Consider the following 26,889-nt stretch of genomic DNA (forward strand, 5'->3'; position numbering starts at 1 on the left):
TTACCTTCTGAAGCCTGCCTTATGCATCAGCCTCACCCATCCAACCTTTTGCAGGTGGCAATGACAGAGGGGACCCCATTGCAAAAAGAACTCTGTAACCCACACAACCAGATTATCACCAGACAGAGTGTTTATACTTTCCTGACTGGTATGAAAGGGCAGCAGTCAATGCATACTCTACTCAAGTCTCCTTGCTAGGAACATGGGCAACTTCTCCACATGGCCTTCACCAACCTCTAGGTAAAGATCTCTGAAGAAAGACTCCATAGCATAACTCCCTCCCTGGTTCTGCAAGTTCCACATCTTCTCCATCAAGTCCTCTACTGACATAATCCTCTGAGGGTATGGAGTCATTCCAACCCTTGATGCTTTACTCCTGATCAGATGGATGACTTCCAACCTGAGTAAGAGAATGTGGATATGGGCCATAGAGACACAGCAGACTCCATCTGGACTTTGATGAATACTTTGAGGAGAGAATATAAGGCTTGGGGGGAATACCAAGGGAATGGGGTCTGCTGAATGAGTTCCCTCTGACAGGTTTGGAAGGATCACCCACATCTCGTAGAGAAACTACCCATGAACTCCAACAACTCCTCTTGAGTTATGGTAACCATTCCTGTAATCCATATCACAGGACTGACATGGGACACTGCTCTTGTGAACTTGATCAAAGACTCAGTCAACTGCTGGCAGGTGATTACTGTGGTTAGCTCTGATGTGCACTATGTCACTCACTCCTTGACATCTTCACAAAGCTTGAGTATAGAGCAACCAAGAAGGAATGTCAGATGATTGGGAAGAAGAGAACAAAAGAGGCTCTCACTCTCTGAGTCTGTCTGCCTTTATCTGAGAACCCCATTTAAACACCCAATCCCCTGTTGTCTCCTGTGAATTGCTTTGATTACAGAACCCACTCCCTTGGAATCAACTTCAACAAGTAGCCCAAATCTGTCATACCAGCATACATACCATGAACACAGCTGGCAGTGGCACAGAAGTGAGCATCCCTGGTGCAAAAGTCAAAGCTGATGGCTCAAGGGGTTGAATGTACCTCTGAAGGCAAAGTACAAATGTCAGTATGGGTTATGCTGCCATGAAGAACAGAACCAGCTGGCAATGGACCACCATAGGGACATCTGCAATCACTGGGTGGTGAGTTCTTAGGGGTGAACAGGGCTGACTTTGTAGAGGAGGAGGTTTCCTTGTAACACACAGAACTGCTCTCAAAGATTTGATAGGCCTTACCAGCTGGCCTTTCACAAGAAGGTAGAACATGGGACAAAGGTGAGTGAGGGAAATGTGTTTATCTGACTGGCAGTACAAGCCCAGTCATCAAGTCTGCCACCTCTGTGATCCCAAAGGACTTCTGAAAAGGTCAGCTTACCTGATGCATATGGAAAGCAGCCATGGAATCTCTGAAGAAGAGCTGGTAAGCTGAGTTCACCACATATCCCAAAGGCTAACAGCTGCAGATATTGAATGGCAAGCCAAAGGAAAAACCTGCCTGAGAGTACCTAGCAACACCTACTCCTGGGGAATCAAGGGAAGGATATGTGCACTGAGATGACTGATGGTCAGCAGTGGATGAGTGGACAAGGCAGATGAGCTGTGTGTTGGGACAGCTGAAATGGAAGATAATCACACATGATGCATACTTCACATTTTGATCTCCATTGACATCAATATGTAATAGCCCAGCCTGGAGGCATGTCCATCTGGAACATGCTGGTACATTGCCAAGAAGAATTGTGACACTGCTTGCACACCTCTCTTCTCCATGAGCCTCCACAGATAGTCTTGGATGTCAAAAGGGTCTATATGATGAAGGGAATGAGTGGCTCCCACAAGCTCACACCAGTCTCTAAATGTAGCAATTATTTCTAACCTTAGAAGGAGGAGCCTGACATGGGCAAGTAAGGGGACATTGGGTGAACCTGGTAGGGAGACATAGTCCATTGGTCAGCTCCCTCTGGGCAGATCAGGCAAGGACTCACAGAATCTTTCTTCCAGAGTTTGCTCCACCCATTCCAGCAGGATAGCCAAGCAGAACTCAGTGTCAAAGTCATTCAGGCATGGCAGGCCAGAGGTAGACAAAACTGCCTCATGGAAAGTGACCCAGCCCAGTTCCATCCTTGTGACATCTGATGTCAGTATTGAATGATCAAAGGAGACCTGGAATGGAACTCACATTTGCCAGTCCTGTTTGGCTTGACCAGGGTGTTTACTGCGTAATAATGGGGCATGACAGCTTTGGAGCAATGAAAGTGCCTGTAGGAAGGAGAGTGACAGCAAGAGAGAGAGACTGTGGGAAAGAAAGAAAGCAAATTTGAGATGGTGCCACTCCCTGGGGACAAAATTGAACAAAGTATTTTTCTTTCATTCATTTTTGATGGAGTCAAATTCTACTGGATACTTGCTGAGGAACAGAGTTAGCAAGGATGAGCTGGAGGATGGACAGAAAAGTTGAGTGCAGCTGAAGCAATCCAGATTCATGTCTCCTACAATCCTATAGGGCTGTGCAGTGGTCACTACCAGATCAACTGGAACCTGTTCAGTCTGACCTCCAAATAGAGAGGGAGTCTCTCAAGATCCCCATCAGGAACAACTATGTACAAGTCATAGAAAAAAGACTGAATACCCCTGTGTCCCTCCTCCACAAACAAACACCACAACTGGTAGAGAAGATGCTTGGTCCTGACAATTCTTGCTGGTATAGGAACTGCTCCCAAGGCAGTAGCCTTGGTTCTGATGAGGTGAATGGCTTCCAGCCTGAGGCAGAGAGTCTTGATATGGCGCTTAAGTCGGCAGCAGGATCCTCCTTGCACCCCATGGTTGTCACCAGAGAAGAGGAGGAAGTTTGGGATCTGTCTGAGGGGTGGCCACTCTGTTGGTCAGCATGAGACAGCACACTAAGCACTCACCCATTCCAGAAAGATCAGGCAAAGCCAACACCAATTCTGCCCAGGTGATGGTAATTCCTCCAGTGGTCCAGACATAGGGGGAGATTGTGAGGATATTGTTGTGAAAGTGGTCATGGAGGTGGGTCCAGAGTTGACATGTCAGGACTGCTGTCAATACTGGACATAGCTCACTCCAAACTGCGGGGCACTCACTTGTTTGGTTTGGCATTTTTGCTTGGGTGATAGAAAGTGTCTTCCTGAAAGAGAAGTGTGTGGTAGAAATGTAAGGGATATGAGAACTGTGATGACTGTAAAGAGTGAGATGGATGGGAAGGAGGAGACAGATGGAAACACAACTGGGTGATTAAAATTTGCCAACAATTCCCAGACATTTATCCGAAACCTGCATTGGGTCTGGCAGTAAAATGCTTTGGTTTACTGAACTGTACCAAATGTGACTTGGCAGCTGTGCTTCATTGTCAACATCTAAAATGGTGTTGGAGTGGTGAATTTGATGCATGAGAGATAATATGGTATCAACTACTGATTGTGGATTTTGATGGTCACTCCAGAGCACAGCCTGGCCACCATACCCAGAGGCTCTCCTTTTTTCACAAACTGGTGGAGATCATGTATTTTCTCCCTGATATAAGCCCCAGCCTCCATCTTTCCAATCCCTACATGCAAGTTGTAACACCATTTCACAAAGCTGTCCATGATGTCTCCTTCCACTTCAAGGATCCCCTGTCTGACAGCCCATTTCATTACATCTTGGATGACCAAAAGTCTCTGAAGGATGGTTGCTAGATGGACCTTCAAGGGGATGTATGGGGTGTATTTATCTTGGGGCCATCCTTGAACTGGGGTCAGCTGAGTAGTGAGGTAAGTGCTAATGCTCACCTCTGATCCAGGCATTGTAGAAGTTTGCTCTATGTTGGAGTTGGGTTGGACTGAACAGAAGTGGACAGTTCTTGAGCCACCCTATGTGGTTGTCATATAGCAGGTTGGCTTGCAGGGAGAGATGTCCTTGGTCTAGAGGGTGTTCTGAAGGTCAGCTGGTGTTGGGGTGGAAGGTCAGCTGGTGTTGGGGTGGCTGACTTACTGGATGGAGGGAGCTGCCTGTCCATCACTGGGATGCTTGCCAATCTTTGCCAGTCACTGTAGTGGCTATCCTTCTCCACCCAATCAGAGATTCCTTGAGACAGACACATGGTGTGCTTGAAGTTTTGACCAGACAGTGAAGATGTTCAGAATTGGACGGAGAGAGACAAGGATGAAGTGAGGAGGGAGACTGTGAAAGTGGAGAGCAATAGAGTCCAGAAAGAGTTGATGTGGAAGTGGAAAGTGATGATAGGTAGCCTGAATGAGAAAGTGAAAGTCATTTGAGGGTATGAAAGTTGAAATGATGAATGACAAGAGAGTAAAGGACAGATGATTAAGATTTTAAAGAAAACTGCCTGGCCAGGATAAATTCCACAAAACAAAACAAAGATTATACCTTCTGGCCTAGAACCTTCCTTTGTTGAGAACTCTGCTGATAAGCCAGTCCACAGCATACCACATATTCAGAATCCCTCCTGGACCTTCCATGTCATTCAACCAAGTTTGCCAACCCTTCAGATCCTCAACAACACCTTTCAGCTGCAGCCCCTCCTTCATCCCTTCTGGATCAACTTCAAAGACTGAGAGGAGCATTTCCGGTATCATGGAAGGAAACAGGCACTTGTGCTCATGGTGGTAGAGGTAGTCCCCAAAAGGCTTTGGTAACCAGCAGGTGAAGCAGAGTTTTCTTGGTGGAAATTGGAAACTGTTTTTCCATGGTTGAGAGTGGAGGAAAAACCAGTCTTCAGGCAGATTGGGACAAACAAAGAGAGGATGTTTGTCATAGACACCAGAAGCAAGGCATCTTGGACAGGCCCATTCCACTTTCTTGATCTTGTGACGGAGTTCCTCCTTGAATTGTTTTACTTGAGCTTCTTTGGAGAGCTGGGAGACCGAGTCTCTTCTGATGGACTGGCTGGATGTCATGAGGGGGCTGCTGCTGGCTGGTGTGGATGAGGGTCCTCTCTTTGGGAGGAGAGAGAGTAGGGTAGTGTTCCCCTTTTGAGATGGTGTAGGAGTTTCAGGTGTCTTCATTGATGGCAAGGGTGGGGCGGGACCCTTGAACATTGACAAAGTCTGTCTTGAGGTCAAGGGAAGGGAGGACTGCTGGAAGGACAGGATTGAGGGTGGGAGAAAGGGAGAGGGCCCACACCGGCTGCAACTCATGGCACCATCCAACTGCTCACAATCCACCTGCTGTTCATCCATGAACAAGCTGAGTCCCTTCCTCAAACAGTCCTTGCCCTCTAACCATTCCTTCAGCTGCCTGAGTCCCACCTGATCCCTGCCCCACCTCTGCTGCCTGATTATATGACACCAGGACTCCTGTCCCCTTCTCCCAACTCTGCCCATTTCCTGAACAGCATCTACAAAGCTGCTGGGCTCACCCACATGTATGGTTGCTCTGACCATGGGGAGATCCATTCCAGCTCCCAAGCCACTTGTACAGCACAGCACCTGTCCTCTTGTGCCACTGGCAAAGTCTTGCAAAACCTGGTTTCTGTCCTCTCTGCCTGCATGATGATAGTCACATCCAAGGCTTTGTGCCATGGTTTCACTCTCTGCATGTGTCTTGCAAAACACCAGTATTTGATCATCTTCATTGAGTTTCGGTAAAATCATCTTCACAGAGTCCTGCAGTTGTTGGACCCTATTTGAGGAGGTGGTTGGGCTTGAGGATACTGAATAATGAACTTCAGGTCTGTTGGTGGCTGTTCGATGGCAGGTGATCTGGCTGAGATGGAACTTCTGGAGGAGGTCATTGGTGCAGGATGGGGGGCAGGTTGCTGTTATGAGAACTTTTGGGACTGGGAACTGCTTGAAAGTCTCCAATTGAAACATGACTGATCGATAGGATGAGGAGGTGAGGGCTAGATGTGCTTCTTCAAAAACAATTCTAGCCTGGGATCAGCTCAGGTCTCTCTCTGTCAAACTCACTAGATGATCCACCCCCCTCAGCCATGAACAGAACTCCTCAGACACTCCCACCTCCACTGAAACTATCACAAGCCTCTCATGGGCAGCCATTCTTGGCTTCCACTCAACAGCCCTGAATCCACACTTAGAAGCCTTGGCCATCAAGTCTCTCAGCAGGGCTCTCAGTGGAACAATGATCACTGTCATCTTGCCATTTTCCCTCCCTGAAAGCAGTGGGACCATCCAGAAACATGTCTTTCCAGCAGATGTAGGCCCAATCAACAGTAGATTCTTTCCCCCCTGTGCCACCATCTCACAACCTTCCTCCTGCCATTGGTTTCTCCATGTAGCATCAGGCCCAAACATTCTTTTCAAACCTGTGAGCATGCTGCTTCTGAGGCTTGTTGAAGAGCTGGTGTCGTCGGTGTCCTTGGAAGACTCTACTGGAGTAGAAGACTGAATGGAAGGCAGACTGGGGCAGGTGGGAAGAGGCTCTGAGGATGATGATGTATTGTCCTCACTTTGTGCTTGTCTGATCTGAAGTCTTTTGAATAACCTCCCTTCCAATTCTGACAACATTCCCTGATGGCTTTCTGCAAGTCTCTCTACCACCTGCCCAAGTATTTTGTCCACAGCTTTGTCCATGGCTTGCTCCAGGCTTTGGCTTGAGATCTGTTTTGATGCCTGGGCAGGTGCTGGGGTTTTGACTTCCTGGGGATAGCTTTCCTCCTTGTTCTCCTCAAGGTATCCTCCATCCTCCATTGGACCCCCTTCTACTGGATATCCCATCAGAGACTGCCATTCCATGCTGGATTGGTGGAACAGCAGAAATGTGGAATCCCCCATGGCCATGATGTCCTCCCTGTCCAGCGCATAATGTTGCTCAGCAGTCCTGGTGCTGTGTCCAGCCTGCAGATCCTGCACTGTGTCCCCATGTTCCAACGCATGTCTGATGTTCTTGGCCTTGAAGATGGCTATTGAAGCATGTCTCCAAGTTGAGGGGTTGAGTCTGGTTTTGCAGTATGTGAAGGTGGTGGTGGAGAGAAGGGAGGAAAAGTAATCGGCCTCCCATCGCTTTCCTCTGCTGCAGAACAGATAGGTCGCATGGACTTTGGCTCCTTCTGGGTTGTTCAAGTGGTTGAGGATAAAGCATTCAAACGGTCTGACATAGGCTAGATAAATGGTCAAGATGAGGGACAGGGATATGGGAAGGAATCTGGGGATTGTCTGGGAGATCAGCTGAGGTACCATTTCAACAGTGAAAGCTCACTTTGTCTGAGGAGGTTTGATTGGATCCCTTGTGATATCTTGATACCAGGACTATTCTCCCATTGATGAAGAAGACATTCCTCTGTCCCAAGCTGTTACTGATCTTGTGAACCATAAGTTCAGTCCTTCTTGCTGGTGCCCCATAGGTGAGATGGATAAGGACAGCCAGCTTGTCCATGAAGGAAGCACACTTTTGGAGATACTGGTGAAGCTGGTCCACTCTCCATAAGGGCACTTTGTCTAGGAGACCTTGGGTGAATACCACTGACAGTCAGCTCATGGCAGTCCTCAAGATACAGCATACCTGATTGTTCCTCATCTTCCAATATATGCTGCACCAACCTCCACCTGCTTGCCTTGAATGGGTTGGTCTCCTCTTCCACAAAATTATATCCCCCTTCATCCAGACTTGGATGGTCCACAATCTCCCCCAATGGAGGGCAGGGAAAATGTGCCAGTGGCAGATTGAGGAGAAGGTTTTCTTCAAAGTATTCAGTCATGTCCTTTTCCAGCCTGTGAATGCCCTCCTTGAGGTTCTCCAATTCCAGTCTCTCACCATTCACCACCAAAAGGGTCTTCTGTGTGTTCCTCCAGTACACATTTGGCAGGTCTGGCTGACTGAATGCCATGTGGTTGATGAGGGCCTTGCTGGACAGCAGTGATGAGAATGGTGATAGTCTACCTGCATGGAGAACTGAGACCTCCTGTCTGATCAGACTGGCTGTCAGTGACACTCAGCTGGGAGTGGTAAATCTCACCTCTCCAACTCCTCACTAGAGAGCCAGTCTCCCTCCTCGTCCAACCTGGCTTGAATTTGTCTCATTACAACTCCTTTGAACCCCCATTGAAGCATTGCCAGCTTGGGGGTCATGTCCCTTGGTCCACAGAAATGTCCATCTGGTAGGAGGTTGACTAGGGTGTGGAAACAGATGAGAGCATACTGGTGTGGATCCCTGACAGCTTGAGGAGGAGAGAATGTGAGGAGTGAGTGTGCCAGAGCATGGAAGATGGGGTTGAACCTTTCCTGGTCTTCTCCATCTTCAAGGACCAAGTGGAGATCTTGACAAAATGCTTGCTGTTGAGAGGTGAGGGGAAGCACATAGGAAGGGTGATCTCCCTTTACCACTCTGAGCAGGAAACAGAACAGCCTGCTGAAAAAGGTTGTGTATTTCTGGAAGCTTTCAGGGTTCTGCAGTGCTTTGTAAGGATCATGGTTGTATCTGGAATCAGCTTGTGCCAAGTCAAGGACATGACTGACTGCTCTGGTGTCTCACTGTTCAACCACTGGAGGATCACCTCATTTGGAGTCTTCTTGACAACCTCCTCCACCTCTTTGAAATACCCCTTGACCATTCTCTTCAGCATGTGAAGATGCTCTTCATCCACCCTGGGCCCAGCTACCAAACTGGAAAGCAGTACTGGATCATGCCCCTCCACATGTCTCATCCACCCAAGCCTCCTCATCAATGGAGAATACTCCTTCTCTCCCAAAGCCTCAATGGGTTGTGTCTTGGGCTGAGGAGGTAGAGATTGCAGGAATCTGGAGTAGAGTGTGTCTCCCACAATAGCATGGTCTGGTTGTTGAACTGGGAAGAATACCCTGGTCCCTTGAGAGTATAGACACTGTAGCTGGGTGTTTGAGGAATGATCCTTGTAAGGGTTGCCTTTGTGTTGTCTGGAAAAGTGGTTTTTCATGGTGTTGAGAGCAGGACAGCAGAATCTGCAGAGATGACATGAAAACCCCTCTTGGATGGGGAGTAAAGGTAGGGCTACCATGGGCTGACTGTTGGTAAAACTGGGGAGTGGAGGGTGACTCCCAGTGTGAGGGGTGTAGGTAGCCAGGATGTCCAGGATATCTTGAGGGGTGGTGGGAAGAGAGTGTTGTTGACAATGAGCCAAGAGATGGGAACCTCTGACACCATTCTTGCAGATGGTGCAGATGAAGACTTGAAGGATAGAATGATAGGCCAGACCATGGGTAGTCAGGACTGGTTCTTGGTTGAGAGGGATGTGGTACTTGTTTTGGTCTTGATCTGGAGGTCAGAGGACAGCTGAAACTTCCAAGAAGAGAGGAGAGGTACAGTAGCTTAATGTGGAAAACCTAGCTGGGAGGCTGGCTGGAGTGTGAAGTGTTTGGCTCACCTGGGATATAGAGGATCTGTTGTCTTTCTGGCTCATCTTTGGGATCAAGACTGATCAAATCTTCATCTGACATGTCAGCAGGTTTTCAACTTCTGAACAGAACTCACTGGATAACTCTCTGACATGGGATGCAGCATGAGCCAACATGGGGAGATGCTTGGTGCTGGTAAAGGGACATCCTGACACACAGGTGAATTTGGAATGGGGTCCCAGCCTTGTCTGATGTAGGAAAGGTTGGGTATCTCCTTTGAAAACAAGCTGTTGGTCAGCATCAACCCTATCTCTCAACCAGAAATGTTTGAGGGAGTGGAGATAACTCACAGCTATGTCATAGGGATGCTGCATAGCTAGATGTGAACCATAATTAGAGTGTGTTGCACAGAACTTGCTGCAAAGGGAGCAGATGAATGTTCCTTGAAGCTTGAAAGACTGCTGGTCAGCTTGGCAGGGATGTGAGGTACAGACTGACCATTTTGAGTTATGATTTGAGGTCTGCTTGAGATGAATATTGTACTGAGCAAAAGAGCAGAATCAGAGTGGTTGTAGAAATTTCTGATTTGAGGTCTGCTTGAGATGAATATTGTACTGAGCAAAAGAGCAGAATCAGAGTGGTTGTAGAAATTTCATGGTTGGGATATGGAGATATGGAGATATGGAGATATGGAGATGATGCAATGTGGCAGTCTGGGTAGAGTTCTGTGAAACTTTGCAGCCAGCTTTCTAGAGACAACCTCAGACTTCCTTCCCACCTCATCCTGTCTATCATGGTCAACCCTCAGCCATCTATGATTCAGCTACAGATCAAGACCTCTATCCAAGGTACTCAATACTCAGGAGTCTGCCATCTCCAACCAGCCCAGCCAGAACTTACTGCTCAAGTACCATCCCCTCAGCAATTATACCTCCAGGATACTCCTGTTGTTCCACCTCCCCTTTCTCACCCTTCCAGAAACAATACCACTTCTTGTCACTTCTTTGGGCCTAGCTACTACATGCCTCAACTCTCTCCCAGACCTCAAGTGGAACCTCCCCAACAGTTGGAGACCCAGGCACAGATATTCAACAGGCAGGACAGGGAAGGAGTGGCAGAGAGCAGCAGTGCAGGGAGGAAGAGATCTGTGATGAGTGAGAAGGCAAAGGCAGAAAAAAGGGAGAAGGAGAGAATTAGAAAGGCAAAGCAAAGGGCTAGGAAGAGGGAGATGAGAGCTAAGCAAGTAAAGGAAGAAGTTGGCTCTAGCAACACTGGCAAGGGCAAGGGAAAAGGCAAGGAGTAGAAGTAGGTCTTTATATTGAAATCTGACTGTTGACTGACCACCAGACCAGAAGAGATGTCTGAAAAGAGGATTACTTTCAAGAGGTGTAGAACTGTCATTGCAAGAGATCCAACTGGTTCAGTAGCTCATCATAGTAAAATCAAATGATGCATCCATAACTCTTGATTTGGGAAGAGGCATCTGTACCCATTTGGATAAAATGAGCTGCCATGATGGATTGAAGGAACTTATTTTTGAGAGGACTGTTCATGAGCCTTCACCATATCAGAACAGACCAGGATACATACTTCAAAGTTCAGTACCCATTAACCTCAAAACATAATAGCAAAGCCTTGAGGCATGTCCATCTGGTACATGCTGATACAGTGCCATGAAGAACTGTGACACTGCTTCCAAACCTCTGCTCTCCATGAGCCTCCACAGGTAAAACTGGAGTTGACCTGGGTCTATCACATTGAGAGAATGATTGACCCCCCTGAAATCACACCATTCCCAGAACACACCAATGATCTCCAATCTGAGTAGCAGCAGATTGACATGGGCATGGAGAGAGACATTGGGTGAGCCAGGAAGGGAAACATGGGCTATCAATCAGCTTTCAAGATCAGCTTCCACTTGGTGGGAGGAACTCACACCAGCATCCTGCTATGGTTGGCTCTATTGACCCCTGAAGCATAGACAGGCAGAAGCTAACTTGAAAGTCATTCAGATAAGGTAGATCTGAAGTTGACAGGAGATGCTCATGAAAGGTGGCCCAGCCTACTTCCATGCTTGTGATATCTGATATTAGTGCTGCAAGCTGAATAGTACTCTGCAATGCAACTTACAATTGCCATGTACATCTGCTCTCAGTGGGGTGTTCACTTGATAGTATGCAGGCATGATGGGGGTAACACCAAAGCTGGGTAGGTGTCTTGCATGCACAGGCAAAGGTGTTTGAAGGTGATTCATAGTGGCCTGGGAGTTGTGATATGTGGCACTTGGGTTTTCAGAAGTGAAAAAGTGTCTTTCCATCCTCTGTGCCTACAGACCTGTCAAAACCCCTAGTTAGGTGCTGCTAAAGACAAATTCCAAAAGCCCTGGGTGTCAGCTACATCTGGGTGAAGAGAAAACCTCCAGATGTGCAGTATTGCAGTAGATGGACCCCCAGTGACTATTGAGGGGTCCATTCTGACCCCCCCAGTGACTCCCCCAACAAGCCTTCTTTGATGAAAAAACATAAGTCTTTCCTTTCTGATACATACAGGTCAGTCAAAACCCCCACATAAGCTCTGCTGAAGACCAATTCTGAAAGCCAGGGATGTCAGCTACATCCTGGTGAAGAGAAACCTTCCAAATGTGCAGTATTGCAACAGAGAGACCCCCAGTGACTATTAAGGGGTCCATTTTGACCCCCCCAGTGACTCCCTCACTCTGCCTTTTTCAAAGTGAGGAGGCTGTTTTTTGTCTTCAGATGCATACAGTTTGGTCAAAACCCCCACATAAGCTCTGCTAAGGACAGATTCTGAAAGCCCTGGATGTCAGCTACATCATGGTGAAGAGAAAACCTCAAGATTTGCAATATTGCAGCAGATAGACCGCCAGTGACTATTGGGGGGTCCATTTTGACCCCCCCAGTGACTCCCCCACCCAGGCTTTTTCAAAGTGAAGAGGCTGTTTTTTCTCTTCTGATGCATTCAGTTTTGTCAAAACCCCCACATAAGCTCCCCTGAAGATAGATTCTGAAAGCCCTTGATGTCAGCTACATCCTGGTGAAGAGAAAACCTTAAGATGTGCAGTATTGCACCAGATAGACCCCCAGTGACTATTGGGGGGTCCATTTTGACCCCCCAGTGACTCCCCCACCCAGGCTTTTTCAAAGTGAAGAGGCTGTATTTTCTCTTCTGATGCATTCAGTTTTGTCAAAACCCCCACATAAGCTCCCCTGAAGATAGATTCTGAAAGCCCTTGATGTCAGCTACATCCTGGTGAAGAGAAAAGCTCAAGATGTGCAGTATTGCACCAGATAGACCCCCAGTGACTATTGGGGGGTCCATTTTGACCCCCCAGTGACTCCCCCACCCAGGCTTTTTCAAAGTGAAGAGGCTGTTTTTTCTCTTCTGATGCATACAGTTTTGTCAAAACCCCCACAGAAGCTCTGCTGAAGCCAGATTCTGAAAGCCCTGGATGTCAGCTACATCCTGGTGAAGAGAGAACCTCAAGAAGTGCAGTATTGCACCAGATAGACCCCCAGTGACTATCGGGGGGAGGCCCCCAGCAGGGTGGGGCAGTCACTGGGCCCCCCCAGTGACCGCAGAATATTGTTAGGGGGTCAAAATAGAGGGACTGGCTCATGTGAGTGACCAAAAATGGAGCAGATGACTCATGTGAGGAGGTCAAAATGAGTCAGATGGCTCATGTGAGGAGGCCAAAATGAGTTAGATGTCTCATGTGAGGAGCTCAAAATAAGTAAGATGATTCAAGTGAGGAACCCAAAATGAGTTAGGTGGCTCATGCAAGAAAGTCAAAATGAGGGAAATGGCTCATGTGAGGAATTCAATATAAGTGAAATGAGGCATTTGAGGCATTCATTATAAAGGAGATGGGTTCTGTGAGACCTCAGAATGGAAAGACTTGGCACATGTGAGGAGCTTAAATTGGTGAAGCCTGCACTGATGAGGTGCCCCAATCACAAAATCTCACTCAGGGAACACAGACGAAATGCAGTGCTAGGATCATCAGGAAGCATTATTATAGCCTAGACATGACATCTGAGCAGCACCTAAAATGATAGATGGCTTAACTGGAGGACAACTGGGAGTATCACAGTACACTCAGAGGAGCAGATTAACTTTGAACAAGTATCAGATCTGAATCCAGCGTGAAAAATGGGTGCAGCTGGTAATCATAATATGTGGAGTAGAAATTTGCTATCTCAGGAACGAAAGGACCTGCCTTTGCATCGGAACTATTTCTGTAATCTCCTCAAAAAATGATGCAGAATGAGTACCATAAGTCCTCCATTTCCTCAAAGTCAAACTCTCGCCTGTGATATGGGGAATAAAAAAACGCTATCTCAGGAACCAAAGGACCTGCCTTTGAACGGGAACAATTTCTGAAATCTCCTCGAAAAATGATGCAGAATGAGTACCATAAACACCACATTTCGAGTGATGAGGATCAAAACCCCCCCCCCAGATCCCTATGTAACCCTTAACCCCCTAACCCCCTAACCCCCTAACCCCTGAGGATCAAACTCATAAGGCCAAGGTTCCACCTTCCTCAAAGAGACGAACTTATCAGACTGCCCATACATCCGGTCCTTCTACACACTCGATGGACAAAAGGCGATGGTAATTGCATGTTCACAGCATTTGCAATGGCTTTTGGAGGTATCAACACCACACACAAGACAGTCAGAAGGGCAGCAATAAGCTGGGCCAGGAAGAACCGGGACTTCCTTGAGCCGTTCATGGAAGATGAGGATGGGCTGGATGGGTATCTGCATGAGATGGCACAATTGGGAACATGGGGAGATCACATCATGCTTGAGGCTCTATGTAGGACTTACAAGGTGGCGGTGGCAGTGCTGAAGAAAACAGAGAACGGGGAGCTGGTATGGATCAAGGTAGGAGAGTTTGGTCCTGAAACAAGGTTCATCCCATTGTACCTACAAGAAGAGCATTATGAGAATCTGGTGTCTTTGGAGGATGTCTATCAGAGGTAGGATAATGGATGGTGAATTTGGCCTCAGGATGGAAATAGACTTGTAATATGTACATTATTGTAGTAGTGGTCGCTGCCCCCTTTGCAAGGTTTTCCTCCGGGCTCTGCCCGGTTTCCTTGAAAAGTGCCAGTGATTCACAATGTATGTTTGAGATGCATCAGATGTACCATTGCACAGTTATTAACATTACATGATGGAAGCTCATCCACACTGACAACAGGCAAAGGTCCAGCAGGAAACATCTTGGAGTGAAAGAAAAAACCAGATTTGCGAAGAGTTCAATTCACCACCACCTGTGACGGGTTGTAGCACCATGAATTTCTGGCCCCTCCCAAATTTTGGTTTATGAGTTCAGACTGTGAGTGCTGCAATCTATGGATGCGTCCACCCGACTCTCAGCTGTGGGCATTACACAGCAAAGACTGCAAGGTTTTGAAAAATTGGTGGACTTTGCAATGAAATTGATTACTGCATGAACTTTGAGTGCACAAGTGGCCATCAATACTTGGCCCCCCACTTCTACTCTTGCGGATCCTGAATCTCCACAGTCAGCTCTATCCCCTGGTACTACATACTGACACCTTCTGACATTTGACAACAAAACCAGAGGAGTTTTCAAAAATCGACCAAATTTTAGCAAAAAATCATACCCCAACCAACTTTGACTGGCTCTAGCTCACTCAATACTTTGCCCCCAGTCCAGGCCTTTGTAGATTTGGAATCTACACGATCAGAGCTTTCAACTGGTATAGCATACACCCCCCTCCCGGCCCTGGACGAAAAACCCCCCCCCCCCAGGATCGCGCTGTAACCCCCTAACCCCCAGCAAAATGATATGAACATTCTACCAAATTTAGATGTGGTTATTTTCTATAGCCCATTGCCAGTTCTCTCCCCTGTGTTTCTGGAAGGAATGACCATTGGCTAGCTTCCACCTCACCTCCTCAATTTTTCTTGCCCTAAGCACCTTCCATTCCTCCACTTCCACCTGACCACCATGGAACTTCTTTGCATGTACACACTTACATTGACCAGTAACTTTGTGTCTGAAGTTATATTGACACCCTATGACTCTTCCACTAGTCCTAATGTCCACTTTGTAGAGCTCCCACTGAAGTTCTGACAGGTGATGTTGGAGAGGTTGACTGTATTGGGAGGGAGGGGATTGAAGTAGATGAGGTTCTAAATGTAAGTGACAGTACATCAAGAGAGGGACTTGACTCACCAACAAAGTGTTGTTCCATGTGATTGATTTGAGCACCTGTCATGTCTGCTACATTGATTAGCTTATATGACAGTCCAGCCTCAGAAGACTTACAAAGAACCATCCTTGGATGACTAGCAGCATGAGCCATCATGATGATATGACTGGCAGAAGTGAAGTGACAACCTGGGACACAGGAGAATAAGCTTTGAGGGGTGACTCTATCTTGCAGGAGGGGGATGAGGGTGTCCCATTGATAATGGAGCTGTAGGTCAGCTACCAGCTAAAGGGAAGGGGAAGACAACAGGGACTGGAAACTCACAGCAACTTCGAGTGGATGATGCAGGGACATGTGACAATCCAAGGTCCTGTAGTCATTGAAGGACATGTAGCATATCAAGCAGGTATCTTGTGCATTGAGAGGGTTTTGATTGTTCTGATATCAGCTTCATGGCCAGCAATGACTTTTGAGGGGAAGGAATCAAACCAGAGAAGGTATGAGTAACAATGATGATAGGAGCTCATGGAATGGGGTATAATAGAGTGATAGTAAGCATAGAATCACAGGTCAAGAGAGAGAGGTGAAGAAGAGCACAGAGTGAGGGAATTCAAAGCCTGGGAGGAGGAGAGTCAATGAGGGAGAGAAGTGGAGAGGAGAGGAGAGACTTGTGGGAAGAGAAATGTAAAACCTACCATTGCAGGGTAGAAGAGTCCACTCATGTTGCAGCAAGGAAAAGTGGGAATTGTCAAATAGAAGAAGTGAGGAATGAAAATGAAGAGGAAGAAGAGTGGAGACAAGACCGCAGGATGCATCCTATATACCCAAGAGGACCACAGCTTTTCACGGATGTTTCACGGATGCAGCATGTGCTGCAGAATTGATGGTTGGGGAAAGGTAGCACCCCAAAAAAATGCCATCATAAATTACAGGGAACCCATCAAGGGTTCTGGGCAGTTCATGATGGCACCCTTCTATCTTCCCACCACTGAAGGGTCTTCCTCTTGGGATAATGATGGATGGATGGATCTAGCTCATTCCCCACCTCTACCATTATCCCATATCTTGTTTTGACCAATCACAGAGTAGCCTCCACATGACACATGCATAGATTTGGGGTCTTTGGTGTGGGCAACATGATCTGCAATAAGATCAATGCTAAAAGAGGGCCCTTCAGCTGTAAACTTGGGTTAATGCATGGATTGGCTCCCCTCTCTCAGATTGGGCTGCCTTGAGGTGAGATCATCCGCCGAAGATGTATGCTAGGTGAACTGTGACATGGACGATCATACTGTACCGACGGCAATTAAAACCAGAGTGGAGAAGAGTCGGCCAGGGACTGAGTGAACATCACACTTTACTCTTGACTCAAACCATGTCTCGCCTTTCTGGCAACTTGGCGACCTATCCCACATCAGCTGGCGACCTGGCTCATTTCTCAACTGGTGATGTCAGCTCTACCAAGGCGGTCGTCTTGATTGGAGGGTTCTTCTGCGGGATGTTGCAGCCGGGATTTGTGGTACCTCTTTCTGAGGCTCTTTGAGAGGCAGGGTGGATGTAGTGAGTGATCCTCTGGATAGATGTTTCTGACGATCAGAGTATTGATGCATTGGTCTAGTGCGTATAGAGGTTGGGGGATGGGTTCGCTGGATAACGACGTGAGAGAGATGTCCGACTTGGTTACCCATCTTCGGCGTCAAGGTGAGATTTTCATGCCATGCTGCCATTCTCCCCTTTCTCCTGGTGAAGTTCCGATAGGTACTTGCTACTTAATTACGTGTCTCTGATGTGGTATCAACGAGAAGAGAAGAGATGACGGGAATCATGGCTCACGATAGGCATATCCACCGTCGTCCTCATGGGTCATTCCACCGGTTCTCAAGATGTCATCCATTACCTCTCTTCCTCCTCAAGTACCTTCTCTCCCCTTGCCCCGGTCCAAGGGCGGATCATGCATGCTCCCATCAGTGATCGCGAGTATTTTGAATCGAATTCTGCTGAGGGGGATGACTGGGGCTGGGGTGCTCAGCTAGAGATAGCCAAGGGATTAATAGTGGAAGAACAGAGTCAGCAAGTTCTCGATCGGAACTTTTGTCAGACGGTAGGAGGACCAGTGACGGCTTATCGACTGCATAGTCTGGTCGGAGTCGGGTGAGTTTCTCATCAACATCTACTGTCCAAGGGTGATATAATATGGAATAGTCATTGCTCAAGAAATAAGTGACAGGACACCAGATTCTACTCTCCCTGTCCATCGCCTCAGTCACCTTGTCAGTCCATATTCGATGAGTCTCCGGAATACTACTATCACAAAAGTCACTGACGGAAAGCTGATGATATCAGAGGCGACGATGACTATTTCTCCTCAGACCTTCCTGACACACTTGAAAATAACCCCATGAATCATAAGCACCCCCTCTCGACTTCCTTCGGTCGTCTCTCCGCTCCTGCTCTAGCCATCTACAGCAAGAAAGATGAGACCTGCCGTCTACCTGATATCTCCGCTACCTTGGATCGATGGACCTCTGCTGCTGGAGCCAAACTTGAGACGGTTATCTTGGAGGGTGCGGGACACAGCGTGGATGTAAGATGGCTCGCGACAGACTCTGTAAGCTCGCAGTTGGATGGCTAGAGGCTCTCAGGCGATAGGATTCACCCATGCATCTCCCACTCGGTTCACCTCCTTTGACTCCTTTCGTCACTTCTCCCACTCAGCATCCTACTGATCTCGACTAGCATCTACAAATCTACGGCCGACGTTCAGTGAAATAGCCGCCCACGAAAGAGAACAGGCGCCATCGGCGGTTAACACCCGCCAACATCCCGTCTGCTCAGGGAGAAGGCAACGAGACCCTGAGTCACTTTTTTTATCACATTAGAGTGGACACTGGACGCCCTCTTGTTTTGCACTTCCTCTTGCGTACATTCCACTCGGCCAAGCAGGATGCCAAGTTGTGCGACGTGTGGAGTGGGGAACGACTGGTGGAGTATTATACCTTTTACTCGGTGAAACGATCTTCTCTGCTGGACAGTCATTCGAATCCCAACACCATGAAATCCGACACTTCTATCGTCCTGTCCCAGGCGGCACAACAACAATCCGTCGATGGGATATCGACTGTCGAACCCACTTCGGATCTAGAGTCCAGTCCCAAGTATGAAGGACACGATATCAAAGAGAAAGAAGGGGAAAGCGTCCAAAGCGAGACCCTGCACGAGTTAGAAAGGGGTGATTCGAAAATTCAAGAGAATCACGATCATGATCAACCGGGTGTACGACAAGCAGACGCTATCACTCGTACTTGGAGTAAGACATCATTGAGGGTGGTGTATCTCTTGTGAGTGGAACATCTTCTTTATCAAAATTGACAGGGTGAGTTTGACTGACTCTTTCAGCCTGTGGCTCACCTACACTGTGAACACTTTCCAGTCTTCAATAACCGGCAGCTTGACCGCCTACGTGACCTCGGGTTTCGAAGAACACTCTCTCATTCCTGTCATATCTATCGTATCCAATGTCATGAGTGTGGTGGCTTATATGGTCCTGGCCAAGATACTCAACCTGTGGGATAAAAGTTATGGGTATCTCGCTTGTTGTGTTTTGGCCATATTGGGACTGGTGTTGAGTGCTGCGTGCACGGAGATCTACACGTACTGTGCTGCACAGGTGAGTCAATATCCCCGCTTGCCCCTATCTATCTTGTTGCATTTCCTATCAGTGGCTCTTGATCTGTGATATGAACCATACATCGCGGTACCTCTGTGGTTGTTGCCTACCGTTTCTCTCTCACTCTCCCAACCGGCCCAGTTTGTTTGTAATGTGCTCCAACAGTGGTCCTTCCTCTGTCACTTCCGACCACAGTCAAAGTCAACTATGTGAGTGAGGCCGGCTGACTCCAGTGCTTCTACTCGGTAGGCTTCATAGGCATGATCTTCGCCGTGGACGTCATCACCGCCGGCACATCCAGCCTTTGAGATAGAGGTCTCGCATACGCCTTCACAGCTTCTCCATGGGTCATCACAGCCTATGCCGGTCCTGCCATCTCGGAGAGGTTTTACGATTACAACTGGCGATGGGCCTTCGGAGCGTTTGCCATCATTCTACCTTTTGTGGCCGTGCCATTGTTCGGGTTGATGCAGTGGCATAAGAGGAAAGCTGCAAAGGCGGGTTTGGTGGTGAAGGCTGTTCCGGATGTGAGGAGCTGGACAGAGTTGGTTTGGTACTACTTGATTGAGTTTGATGGTGAGTTGGGTTTCCATATATTATTTTCTTCCATCGTATCCTGGATAGTCAAGTTGTCGATTCGTCCAGTTGTCAGCTGTCCCGCTTTTCTCTTTGGGTAACCCCTGGTTTCTATTTGGTCCCGTCTATTCCATCGAACTCGCAATTTCACGTCAACGAACTTGAAAATGGCTGTTCTTTAGTCGCATACCCCAATATGCAGCTACCTATTCCTACACAGGCTCTCATAGTCCTGGCAAGGGAGACCACCAAGCTCGCTGAACCACTACTCGATTCTTCTTTGCTACTTCGCTACTTCGCTAACCCACAGTCCTCGGAGTCTTCCTCATATCCGGAGGAATGGTACTCTTCCTTGTCCCCTTTTCCATCGCCACTTCCACAGCCGACGAATGGCGTTCAGCATCCATCATTGTCATGCTCGTTCCCGGTATCCTATGTCTCATCGCTTTCACCTTGTATGAAAAGTACCTCTCACCCGTCCCATTCGTCCCTTGGAGATTACTACATGATCGAACCGTTATCACCGCTTGTGGATTATGTTTCACATGGCAAATAGCATATTACTGTTGGGCGTCATATTTCACTTCATACCTTCAAGTCGTATACGATTTATCCATCAGCGAAGCTGGTTATATAAGTTACATCTACAACGTTATCGCGACTATTTGGATGTTACCCACCGGTAATTTAATCCGTCGAACAGGTTATTACAAATGGATTCTTTTGATAGGAGTTCCATTATACGTTTTAGGTGAAGGTTTAATGATACGTTTTCGTCAACCTGGTCATTCAATAGATGGATAATTTTCACTCAAATATTAATAGCTTTCGGTGGTTCTTCTTTCACTTGTGTTGAACAAGTAGCCGTGTTATCAGTTGGAAGTCATAATGATTCAGCTGCAATGTTAGCTTTATTAGGTTTGTTTGGATATTACGGTGGAGCGGTTGGTAATTCTATTTCAGGTGCGATTTGGACAAACACTTTACCTAAATATTTAAAAGAATATTTACCTGAAGAAACTATAGATAGTTGGGAAGATATTTATAATGATTTAGATCAACAATTGTCTTTTCCGATGGGGGATCCAACTAGGACGGCTATTAATGAAGCATATGCCGTGGCACAGAGTAGGATGTTGATCGCTGGTACGGCTGTCATGGCTTTGGCTTTGGTTTTCACTTTGATGATGAGGAATATCAACGTTTCGAAGATTCATCAGGTCAAGGGGGTTTTGTTCTAGGTATGGGGTGATTAGTGGGTTATATACTTTCTAGTGCGAGATCAATACTTAGACATTAACGGATGCATGTGTAGACAACTACATCTACGATCTCGCACCCGGCATTGACTTGCCAATTGTCTCCCGGTCCGCTCGATCATCTTGGTAAAGCATGGACGTCGCATGTTCCGCCTGCCAAGACTACAGTCCGACGGAGATGGAACACACCTTGCGAATTCGATACAGCATGCATCACTGAGTTGTGTTGAGATATGTCCTGTAGAAACATCTTAAATTGATGACTTTACATGGGCTCCCCTCCAAAATGATATCAATACAGAAGTGACAAAACTTACCCCCCGTCAAATCAACAACATCCCCTCATCATACAAATCAAACATGACTTCCCTCCATCCCACTTCTTTTCCCCTCTCCACCCTCCCCCTTCGCACCCATACCTCCTCCATCAACCTCGTGGCCGTAGCGGTGTTCCCAAACACACTACCTTCGTCCCCCAACCGTCGGAATCGATTTCGGAATACATCTTGAAGACTCGGGTCGGAAGTGTGACAGCCCGCCATGACGATAGGGAAGATCAATGCTCGATCTGCGGTGGTTTGAGGTAAAGAGTCGAGAATGAGGAGCGAGGTAAGTGTGTCTTGGACCGCTGAGGCAATCTCAGGGACTGGAGTATCAGATCAGTCAATCCCCAAGTGATATGTGCTCCTTCTACTGGTCCCCTCATGGAATAATGACATGAGTGAGAAGACGTTTTCGGGATAACGGGGTACAAGACGACGGTTTTGATTAGACGGAGAGCAATACGGGGAGACAAGCACTTTTGGAAAGAATCAATGGCCAACAACAGATGTGTTTGAATCGTTACACAGGTCGCAGGGAAAACAGGGACGTTTGAGGACAAAACGCATCGGGACGAGGGTCGGATAGACAAGAAGACTGGTGCAGGAAGAAAGTAGTCATCAGACGAACCGACTCACCAGCAGGAAACGACCCATTCACCACAACAGCCAGAAACACTCTAACACCATGATAAAACACATCGCTCACACATCTCCTCTCCACCGTTAACGCATCTTCAGAGCTGAACAAATGTCTCTCGCGCTATCTTCTTTCGTTCAGCAGACTCTGTATACGGTCGGCACGTCGGATCAGCTCGGGGTAGGAAAGTTGACCCGATGAGATGACGGAAGACTTCCATTCTGACAAAGCGACAGTTTCGGCTAGGGCGAGGCGCTGGGGTAAGCATTGCAGGTGTGCGTCTCGGACGGGCGGTGTGTGGAAAGTCTGAGTTCTCTCTCGATCCTCCTCTAAGTAGTCTCAACTTCATGGGAGGATGAAAAGACATGTGAAGATGAGACGGAGAAGAGTGTGATGGCGGCGACAGCATGGCAAGGTCACGCTACAAGAAGGGATGAAGATGAGGGTGTTGGAGATACACGCATAGCGGACAGATGAAGTCACTGCGAAGATGAAGATTAGAAAGACCTGAGGACATGTAAAAATCAGGTAGATAATTGCCAGAGACAGAAATATGCGATCATGGCCAGATCAACAGCTGCACTCACAGTGGTACTATCGCAACCCATCACCGACTCTCTCAGCATTCTCGACGTCTTGTCATCTCCCATATGATCATCGAGCAATAGAGTCCTGTAGGCCTCGAGAGACTCTGTAGACTTACCGTCGGTGACAGAGACGAGGATATCTGTCCATATGACTGCGTTGATGAGGTGACCGAGGCGTTCGCTGAGGTATCCGACGTCAAGTGTGGAGCTATATGGTCAGTCCTGAAGCATATGCGTGTGTTCTGGATGACGCATCGGTCCATGTCATACAACACAACTCTGGGAGAATGGAAGACCTCTCAGGACCAGTTGTCAATGAGAGCATCGACGGGATGAGTGCCAGTGGAAGACAGGGGTTGACAAAGATTGAGGATAGGATAATATGAGAGGTAGAGAAAGAGATCTGGGGACACAGGCTTGGGGCGAAGTGGTGAAGAACGATGACGACTCACCAACCACTCATCTGTCCTCGCAACTTGGCGGTTGTCAACAGCCCATACCAACATCTCCTCACATGTCCCGCTGTCTCCCTCCACCCTTTCTTATTCCCTCCATCAAACAAGTAAAAGCTTGAAGCGGTGATAGCGGCGACTACAGCCTTATCCGAAGTCATCTCCGCTGACGGTGTCACCCGTAGTTCTTCAATGGTGGAGTTTATAGCTTGTCTAGCAAATTTTAGATCCTCATCATCCGTCGTGGCCTCTTTCATTCTCGTAGGGATTTCCGGTCGTAGCCGTGTTGAGACGCGGGACGTGAGATACGGGCGTGAGAGATCCTCGCGACGATTATCAATCTGAGGATTGTTCGAGATCGCCTTGATCCGCCGATGTGCAGACATGTGTAATGCGGCAATGGCGCATAAAGAGCTGAACACTGCAGGATGTGTGAAAGCGAGAGGAGTGACGAGACTGGAAATGGACTGAATGTCGAATTTGTACTGCAGGGGCATGACGACCTCGAGGTAATGATGAAAGTATCTGATATCGGGTGTGGGACGTGGAGTTGGAGTATCATCTGAGAGGTCTTTGACCGCAGGGTTGTTCATGAATGGGAACATGAGGGTACCTGGGAATGGTGGATACTGCAAAGGGTACGAAGGGGAGAAACCAAGGAGGGAAAGAAACTCCGGGTCGAGGTCTAAGTCGGAGAGAGGGTTTGAGGGGGAGAGTGTGGGGATGGGCATGTATACGGATGTATGCTCTGTGGACTTGTTTGGATGAATGGGAGGGATAGAAGATAGAGGATTCGACTCCAGATTGATAGATGTGGATGTGGTATGGACCCCACATTCCGGGGCCGATGGAATGTTGACTTGTCCTGGAGGGTGCCGCCCAGTTGGAGGAGATCCGACTGGACTAGAGGAGCTAGGGACGGTGTCTTGAGAAGATTTGATTGATTCTGACGCTCGTTCACACCACATTGACCTCCTCTTACCCCTCTTGACTTGATTGATGGTATCGGTCCTGCTCTGTCAGTCACACCATGGTTGGGTCAAGGACAAACTCACAACTCCGCAGCAGTCCTCGTAACGACATCCCTCTGATTCATCCATCTCGGTCTTTTCTCTTCGTATCCCATACATTCAAGTCCGAGTCGGGTGCAGCAAGCACAGACGGGTTTCCCCTCGTCACAACGCTACGAGTCAACTGGCCACTCACTTTGCTAGCATGACGAGAGAGAAGAAAAGAGAAAGTGGAATAGATGATGGTGTGAGGGCGCACCTTTTTCCTCAACCGACAAGTGAGACAACCCGTCTTTGTCCTCTTACTCCTCGATGATCCTCCAGCATCGCTGATAGATACGAATGTTCCAGATGGTTCAGATAAGGGTTCCGAGTGTGACATGGTTGCATGCCCTTTTGCCCTTTTTGGGTAGAGAGCGAGTTTGATACAAGTTCCGAGTGGCGGTAATCTGATAACGTGGGGGGTTGTCACGTGATGTTCCGTTTCGGTACCTGGGTTTAAGGCCGCGGCGATACGGCAGGTGGCGCTATTAGTATTGCACAGCGGAGATGACCGCCGAAGATGTCGCCATCGTCACACTCGATCACACCATCACTACTCGCTCTCTCAACATCCAACGATTCACAAACGATAAGGAGCATACTTCCGGACACGACCGACGGAGGGGGGAGGGGGAAGGGGGGAGGGGGAGGGGGGCAAGGCGATAGACAAGTATGAGGGGTGACGAAGACTGAGAGTAGTGGAGGAATGTCTTATAAACCCTCCCCCCTCCCCCCCCCCCCGGTCTCTCTCTTGAAAAGTCAACCATCCCTCGCATCTCTTCAAAAACACACTCTGTAAATCTCATACAAAATGCCCATTGCCATCTCTCCTCCCTCCATCTCCCACTACTCTTACGTCCCAGAGACGAAAGAGAAGCTCGACTGGGCCGATCGTGAGTCTGTCTCTTCACACCACTCTCATTCCACCCCTTGACTTGCCCCACCACTCTCTCCTTCATCGAGCGAATCTATAGACAGAGTGACTAACCCCCAGTTCCCACCATCGACCTTTCCCTCTACGGAACTCCCGAAGGTAACGCACAACTCGCAGACACCCTCATCAAAGCAGTCAGGACCAAAGGTTTCTTCTACGTCACCAACTTTGGTATCTCTCAAGAGAAAGTAGACAAACAATTCGCCATCGGTCAAAAGTTCTACGAGCTCCCCTTGGAGGAGAAACTCAAGTACACTCCTGATCTTGAGAATGGAGAGTACAACGGGTATAGGCCGGCGGGTAGGACCGTACATGATAGTGGGGTAAGGGACAGGACCGAGGTATACAACATCCCTAGTAGGTATCTTTCTCCTTCCTCACCAGAAATTATATGTTGACTGTCAGAATTCGATGGATTCCACCCAAGAGAACACCCTGCTCCTGTGGCCGACAACATCGGAGAGATTGAAGAATTTGCTCGTGTGAGTATTCGCACCCCTTTACCAACGTCACCTCGCCAATGACACAAATGGCACATGACCGAAACTGACAATCAGTCCCTCCACGACAAAATCCTCGACCCTCTTCACACCCTCCTCGCTCTCGCCCTCGAACTTCCTCCCGACTTCTTCGTGAACCTCCACAAATACGAAAACAAATCAGAGGACCATCTCCGTTACATGAAATATAGCAAATACCCAGCGGAGGATATCCCTAAGTTGGGAGGGTTTTACAGCAGGGGTCACACCGATCTCGGTACCCTGACGTTACTGTTCAGACAACCCGTGGCGGCTTTGCAGATCAAAGATCACGAGACAGGAGAGTGGAAGTGGGCCAAACCTCTTGATGGCAGTTTGACCGTCAACACGTGTGACACTTTGAGCTTCCTCACTGGGGGCTATGTCAAGAGTACGATTCACAGGGTGAGTGACCAGCTATCTCTCAGCCTATCACTCCTTCTTCCTTCTCTTCTGATCCACGTTCGTCGTCCACTTCTCTATCTAACGTCGTGATCAGCGTCAAGGAGGCGTCATGTCGTATCCTCTGCTCACGCTCACCCCCAGGTCTCCGTCCCACCCAAGGACCAACAACACGTCGACCGTCTCGGTCTTCTCTACTTTGCTAGACCTCAAAACGACCTCGTCTTGAACACCATCGACAGTCCCGTTCTCAAACGTGAAGGCTACACCCAGAACGAGTTTGAAAAGGCTGGTGTTCCAGTGCCTACCATGGAGGGTGGGTCTTTCGCTCCCCACACGCTTCACTCCGTATCCATCACAACCATCACTCTCACATCACTCTCTACATCTCGCATCGCCACACCACTTTACACATTTCGATCATCTTTCTCACTCAAATCATCGCCTTCGTCATGCTTTCTCCCACACTGCATCGCCTTTATCCTCATTTTCTTCTCACGCCACATACGAATGTCATCGCTAACGTCGCAGAATTCACATTCAAGAAACAAAAATGGCAACAGGGTACGGGGAACAAAGGCGCAATTTCGTACAAGGAGAAAGAAGGACAGGAGATCCTCCCGGGGTTCAAGGGCCAACTCTTCACCTGAGCTGGATGACTGTAGCTGAATATAGCAGGCCTGACGCAGACGTGAGCTGTCAAAATGAGTTATATGAATAATGCTTTCCATCGAGGATATGTCGGAATCACCGTCACTCATACTTTCTCACCTGTCTTCGGACGACGACTTCTCACCACCCACTTATGTTTCTTTCTAACTCACACTGACCAAAGGGGAATTCATGACGTTGCCGGCCCAAGAGAGGACCAGGTTTTGGGAGTTGGATGCTCAGAAACGCCCCCACCCGCTGACAATGGAGGGGCCAGTGTGATTGCCACCCGGCAGGCAATCAAGTCGTGAGTTTTC

At 48.1% G+C, this 26,889-nt stretch overlaps 9 protein-coding genes across 9 annotated transcripts; 4 read left to right on the forward strand and 5 right to left on the reverse strand.

Annotated features, from left to right (window-relative positions):
- Nucleotides 1-2,531: 2,531 nt before the first annotated feature.
- Nucleotides 2,532-3,132, reverse strand: TREMEDRAFT_65029 (uncharacterized protein; the record flags this gene model as incomplete). The annotated part of the gene is made up of 3 exons (XM_007007248.1): nt 2,532-2,887; nt 2,925-3,080; nt 3,117-3,132. 3 exons carry the CDS (start codon nt 3,130-3,132, stop codon nt 2,532-2,534), a joined length of 528 nt encoding a protein of 175 aa, XP_007007310.1.
- A 311-nt stretch (nt 3,133-3,443) lies between these two features.
- TREMEDRAFT_65030 (uncharacterized protein) lies at nt 3,444-4,114 on the reverse strand (the record flags this gene model as incomplete). Its single annotated transcript, XM_007007249.1, has 3 exons — nt 3,444-3,763; nt 3,804-3,947; nt 4,006-4,114. The coding sequence occupies 3 exons, from the start codon at nt 4,112-4,114 to the stop codon at nt 3,444-3,446; spliced, it is 573 nt and encodes a 190-aa protein (XP_007007311.1).
- Nucleotides 4,115-10,324: 6,210 nt separating this feature from the next.
- Nucleotides 10,325-10,753, forward strand: TREMEDRAFT_65032 (uncharacterized protein; the record flags this gene model as incomplete). Its single annotated transcript, XM_007007250.1, has 2 exons — nt 10,325-10,602; nt 10,651-10,753. 2 exons carry the CDS (start codon nt 10,325-10,327, stop codon nt 10,751-10,753), a joined length of 381 nt encoding a protein of 126 aa, XP_007007312.1.
- A 141-nt stretch (nt 10,754-10,894) lies between these two features.
- Nucleotides 10,895-11,488, reverse strand: TREMEDRAFT_65033 (uncharacterized protein; the record flags this gene model as incomplete). Its single annotated transcript, XM_007007251.1, has 3 exons — nt 10,895-11,190; nt 11,240-11,386; nt 11,434-11,488. The coding sequence occupies 3 exons, from the start codon at nt 11,486-11,488 to the stop codon at nt 10,895-10,897; spliced, it is 498 nt and encodes a 165-aa protein (XP_007007313.1).
- A 2,458-nt stretch (nt 11,489-13,946) lies between these two features.
- Nucleotides 13,947-14,312, forward strand: TREMEDRAFT_65034 (uncharacterized protein; the record flags this gene model as incomplete). The annotated part of the gene is made up of 1 exon (XM_007007252.1): nt 13,947-14,312. One exon carries the CDS (start codon nt 13,947-13,949, stop codon nt 14,310-14,312), a length of 366 nt encoding a protein of 121 aa, XP_007007314.1.
- Nucleotides 14,313-14,945: 633 nt separating this feature from the next.
- Nucleotides 14,946-16,236, reverse strand: TREMEDRAFT_65035 (uncharacterized protein; the record flags this gene model as incomplete). The annotated part of the gene is made up of 6 exons (XM_007007253.1): nt 14,946-15,034; nt 15,339-15,494; nt 15,538-15,573; nt 15,631-15,781; nt 15,839-15,952; nt 16,210-16,236. The coding sequence occupies 6 exons, from the start codon at nt 16,234-16,236 to the stop codon at nt 14,946-14,948; spliced, it is 573 nt and encodes a 190-aa protein (XP_007007315.1).
- A 2,329-nt stretch (nt 16,237-18,565) lies between these two features.
- Nucleotides 18,566-20,998, forward strand: TREMEDRAFT_70004 (uncharacterized protein; the record flags this gene model as incomplete). Its single annotated transcript, XM_007007390.1, has 6 exons — nt 18,566-18,852; nt 18,911-19,181; nt 19,377-19,381; nt 19,495-19,757; nt 20,068-20,541; nt 20,583-20,998. The coding sequence occupies 6 exons, from the start codon at nt 18,566-18,568 to the stop codon at nt 20,996-20,998; spliced, it is 1,716 nt and encodes a 571-aa protein (XP_007007452.1).
- A 341-nt stretch (nt 20,999-21,339) lies between these two features.
- TREMEDRAFT_65037 (uncharacterized protein) lies at nt 21,340-24,407 on the reverse strand (the record flags this gene model as incomplete). The annotated part of the gene is made up of 6 exons (XM_007007254.1): nt 21,340-21,662; nt 21,976-22,099; nt 22,564-22,771; nt 23,016-24,026; nt 24,071-24,198; nt 24,285-24,407. The coding sequence occupies 6 exons, from the start codon at nt 24,405-24,407 to the stop codon at nt 21,340-21,342; spliced, it is 1,917 nt and encodes a 638-aa protein (XP_007007316.1).
- A 421-nt stretch (nt 24,408-24,828) lies between these two features.
- Nucleotides 24,829-26,657, forward strand: TREMEDRAFT_40717 (uncharacterized protein). Its single transcript, XM_007007218.1, has 6 exons — nt 24,829-24,960; nt 25,062-25,358; nt 25,407-25,483; nt 25,559-25,924; nt 26,066-26,237; nt 26,453-26,657. The coding sequence occupies exons 1-6, from the start codon at nt 24,879-24,881 to the stop codon at nt 26,569-26,571; spliced, it is 1,113 nt and encodes a 370-aa protein (XP_007007280.1). The 5' UTR covers nt 24,829-24,878; the 3' UTR covers nt 26,572-26,657.
- Nucleotides 26,658-26,889: the final 232 nt, after the last annotated feature.

Source organism: Tremella mesenterica, assembly GCF_000271645.1.
Source record: "Tremella mesenterica DSM 1558 unplaced genomic scaffold TREMEscaffold_13, whole genome shotgun sequence".
NCBI classification, from domain to species: domain Eukaryota; kingdom Fungi; phylum Basidiomycota; class Tremellomycetes; order Tremellales; family Tremellaceae; genus Tremella; species Tremella mesenterica.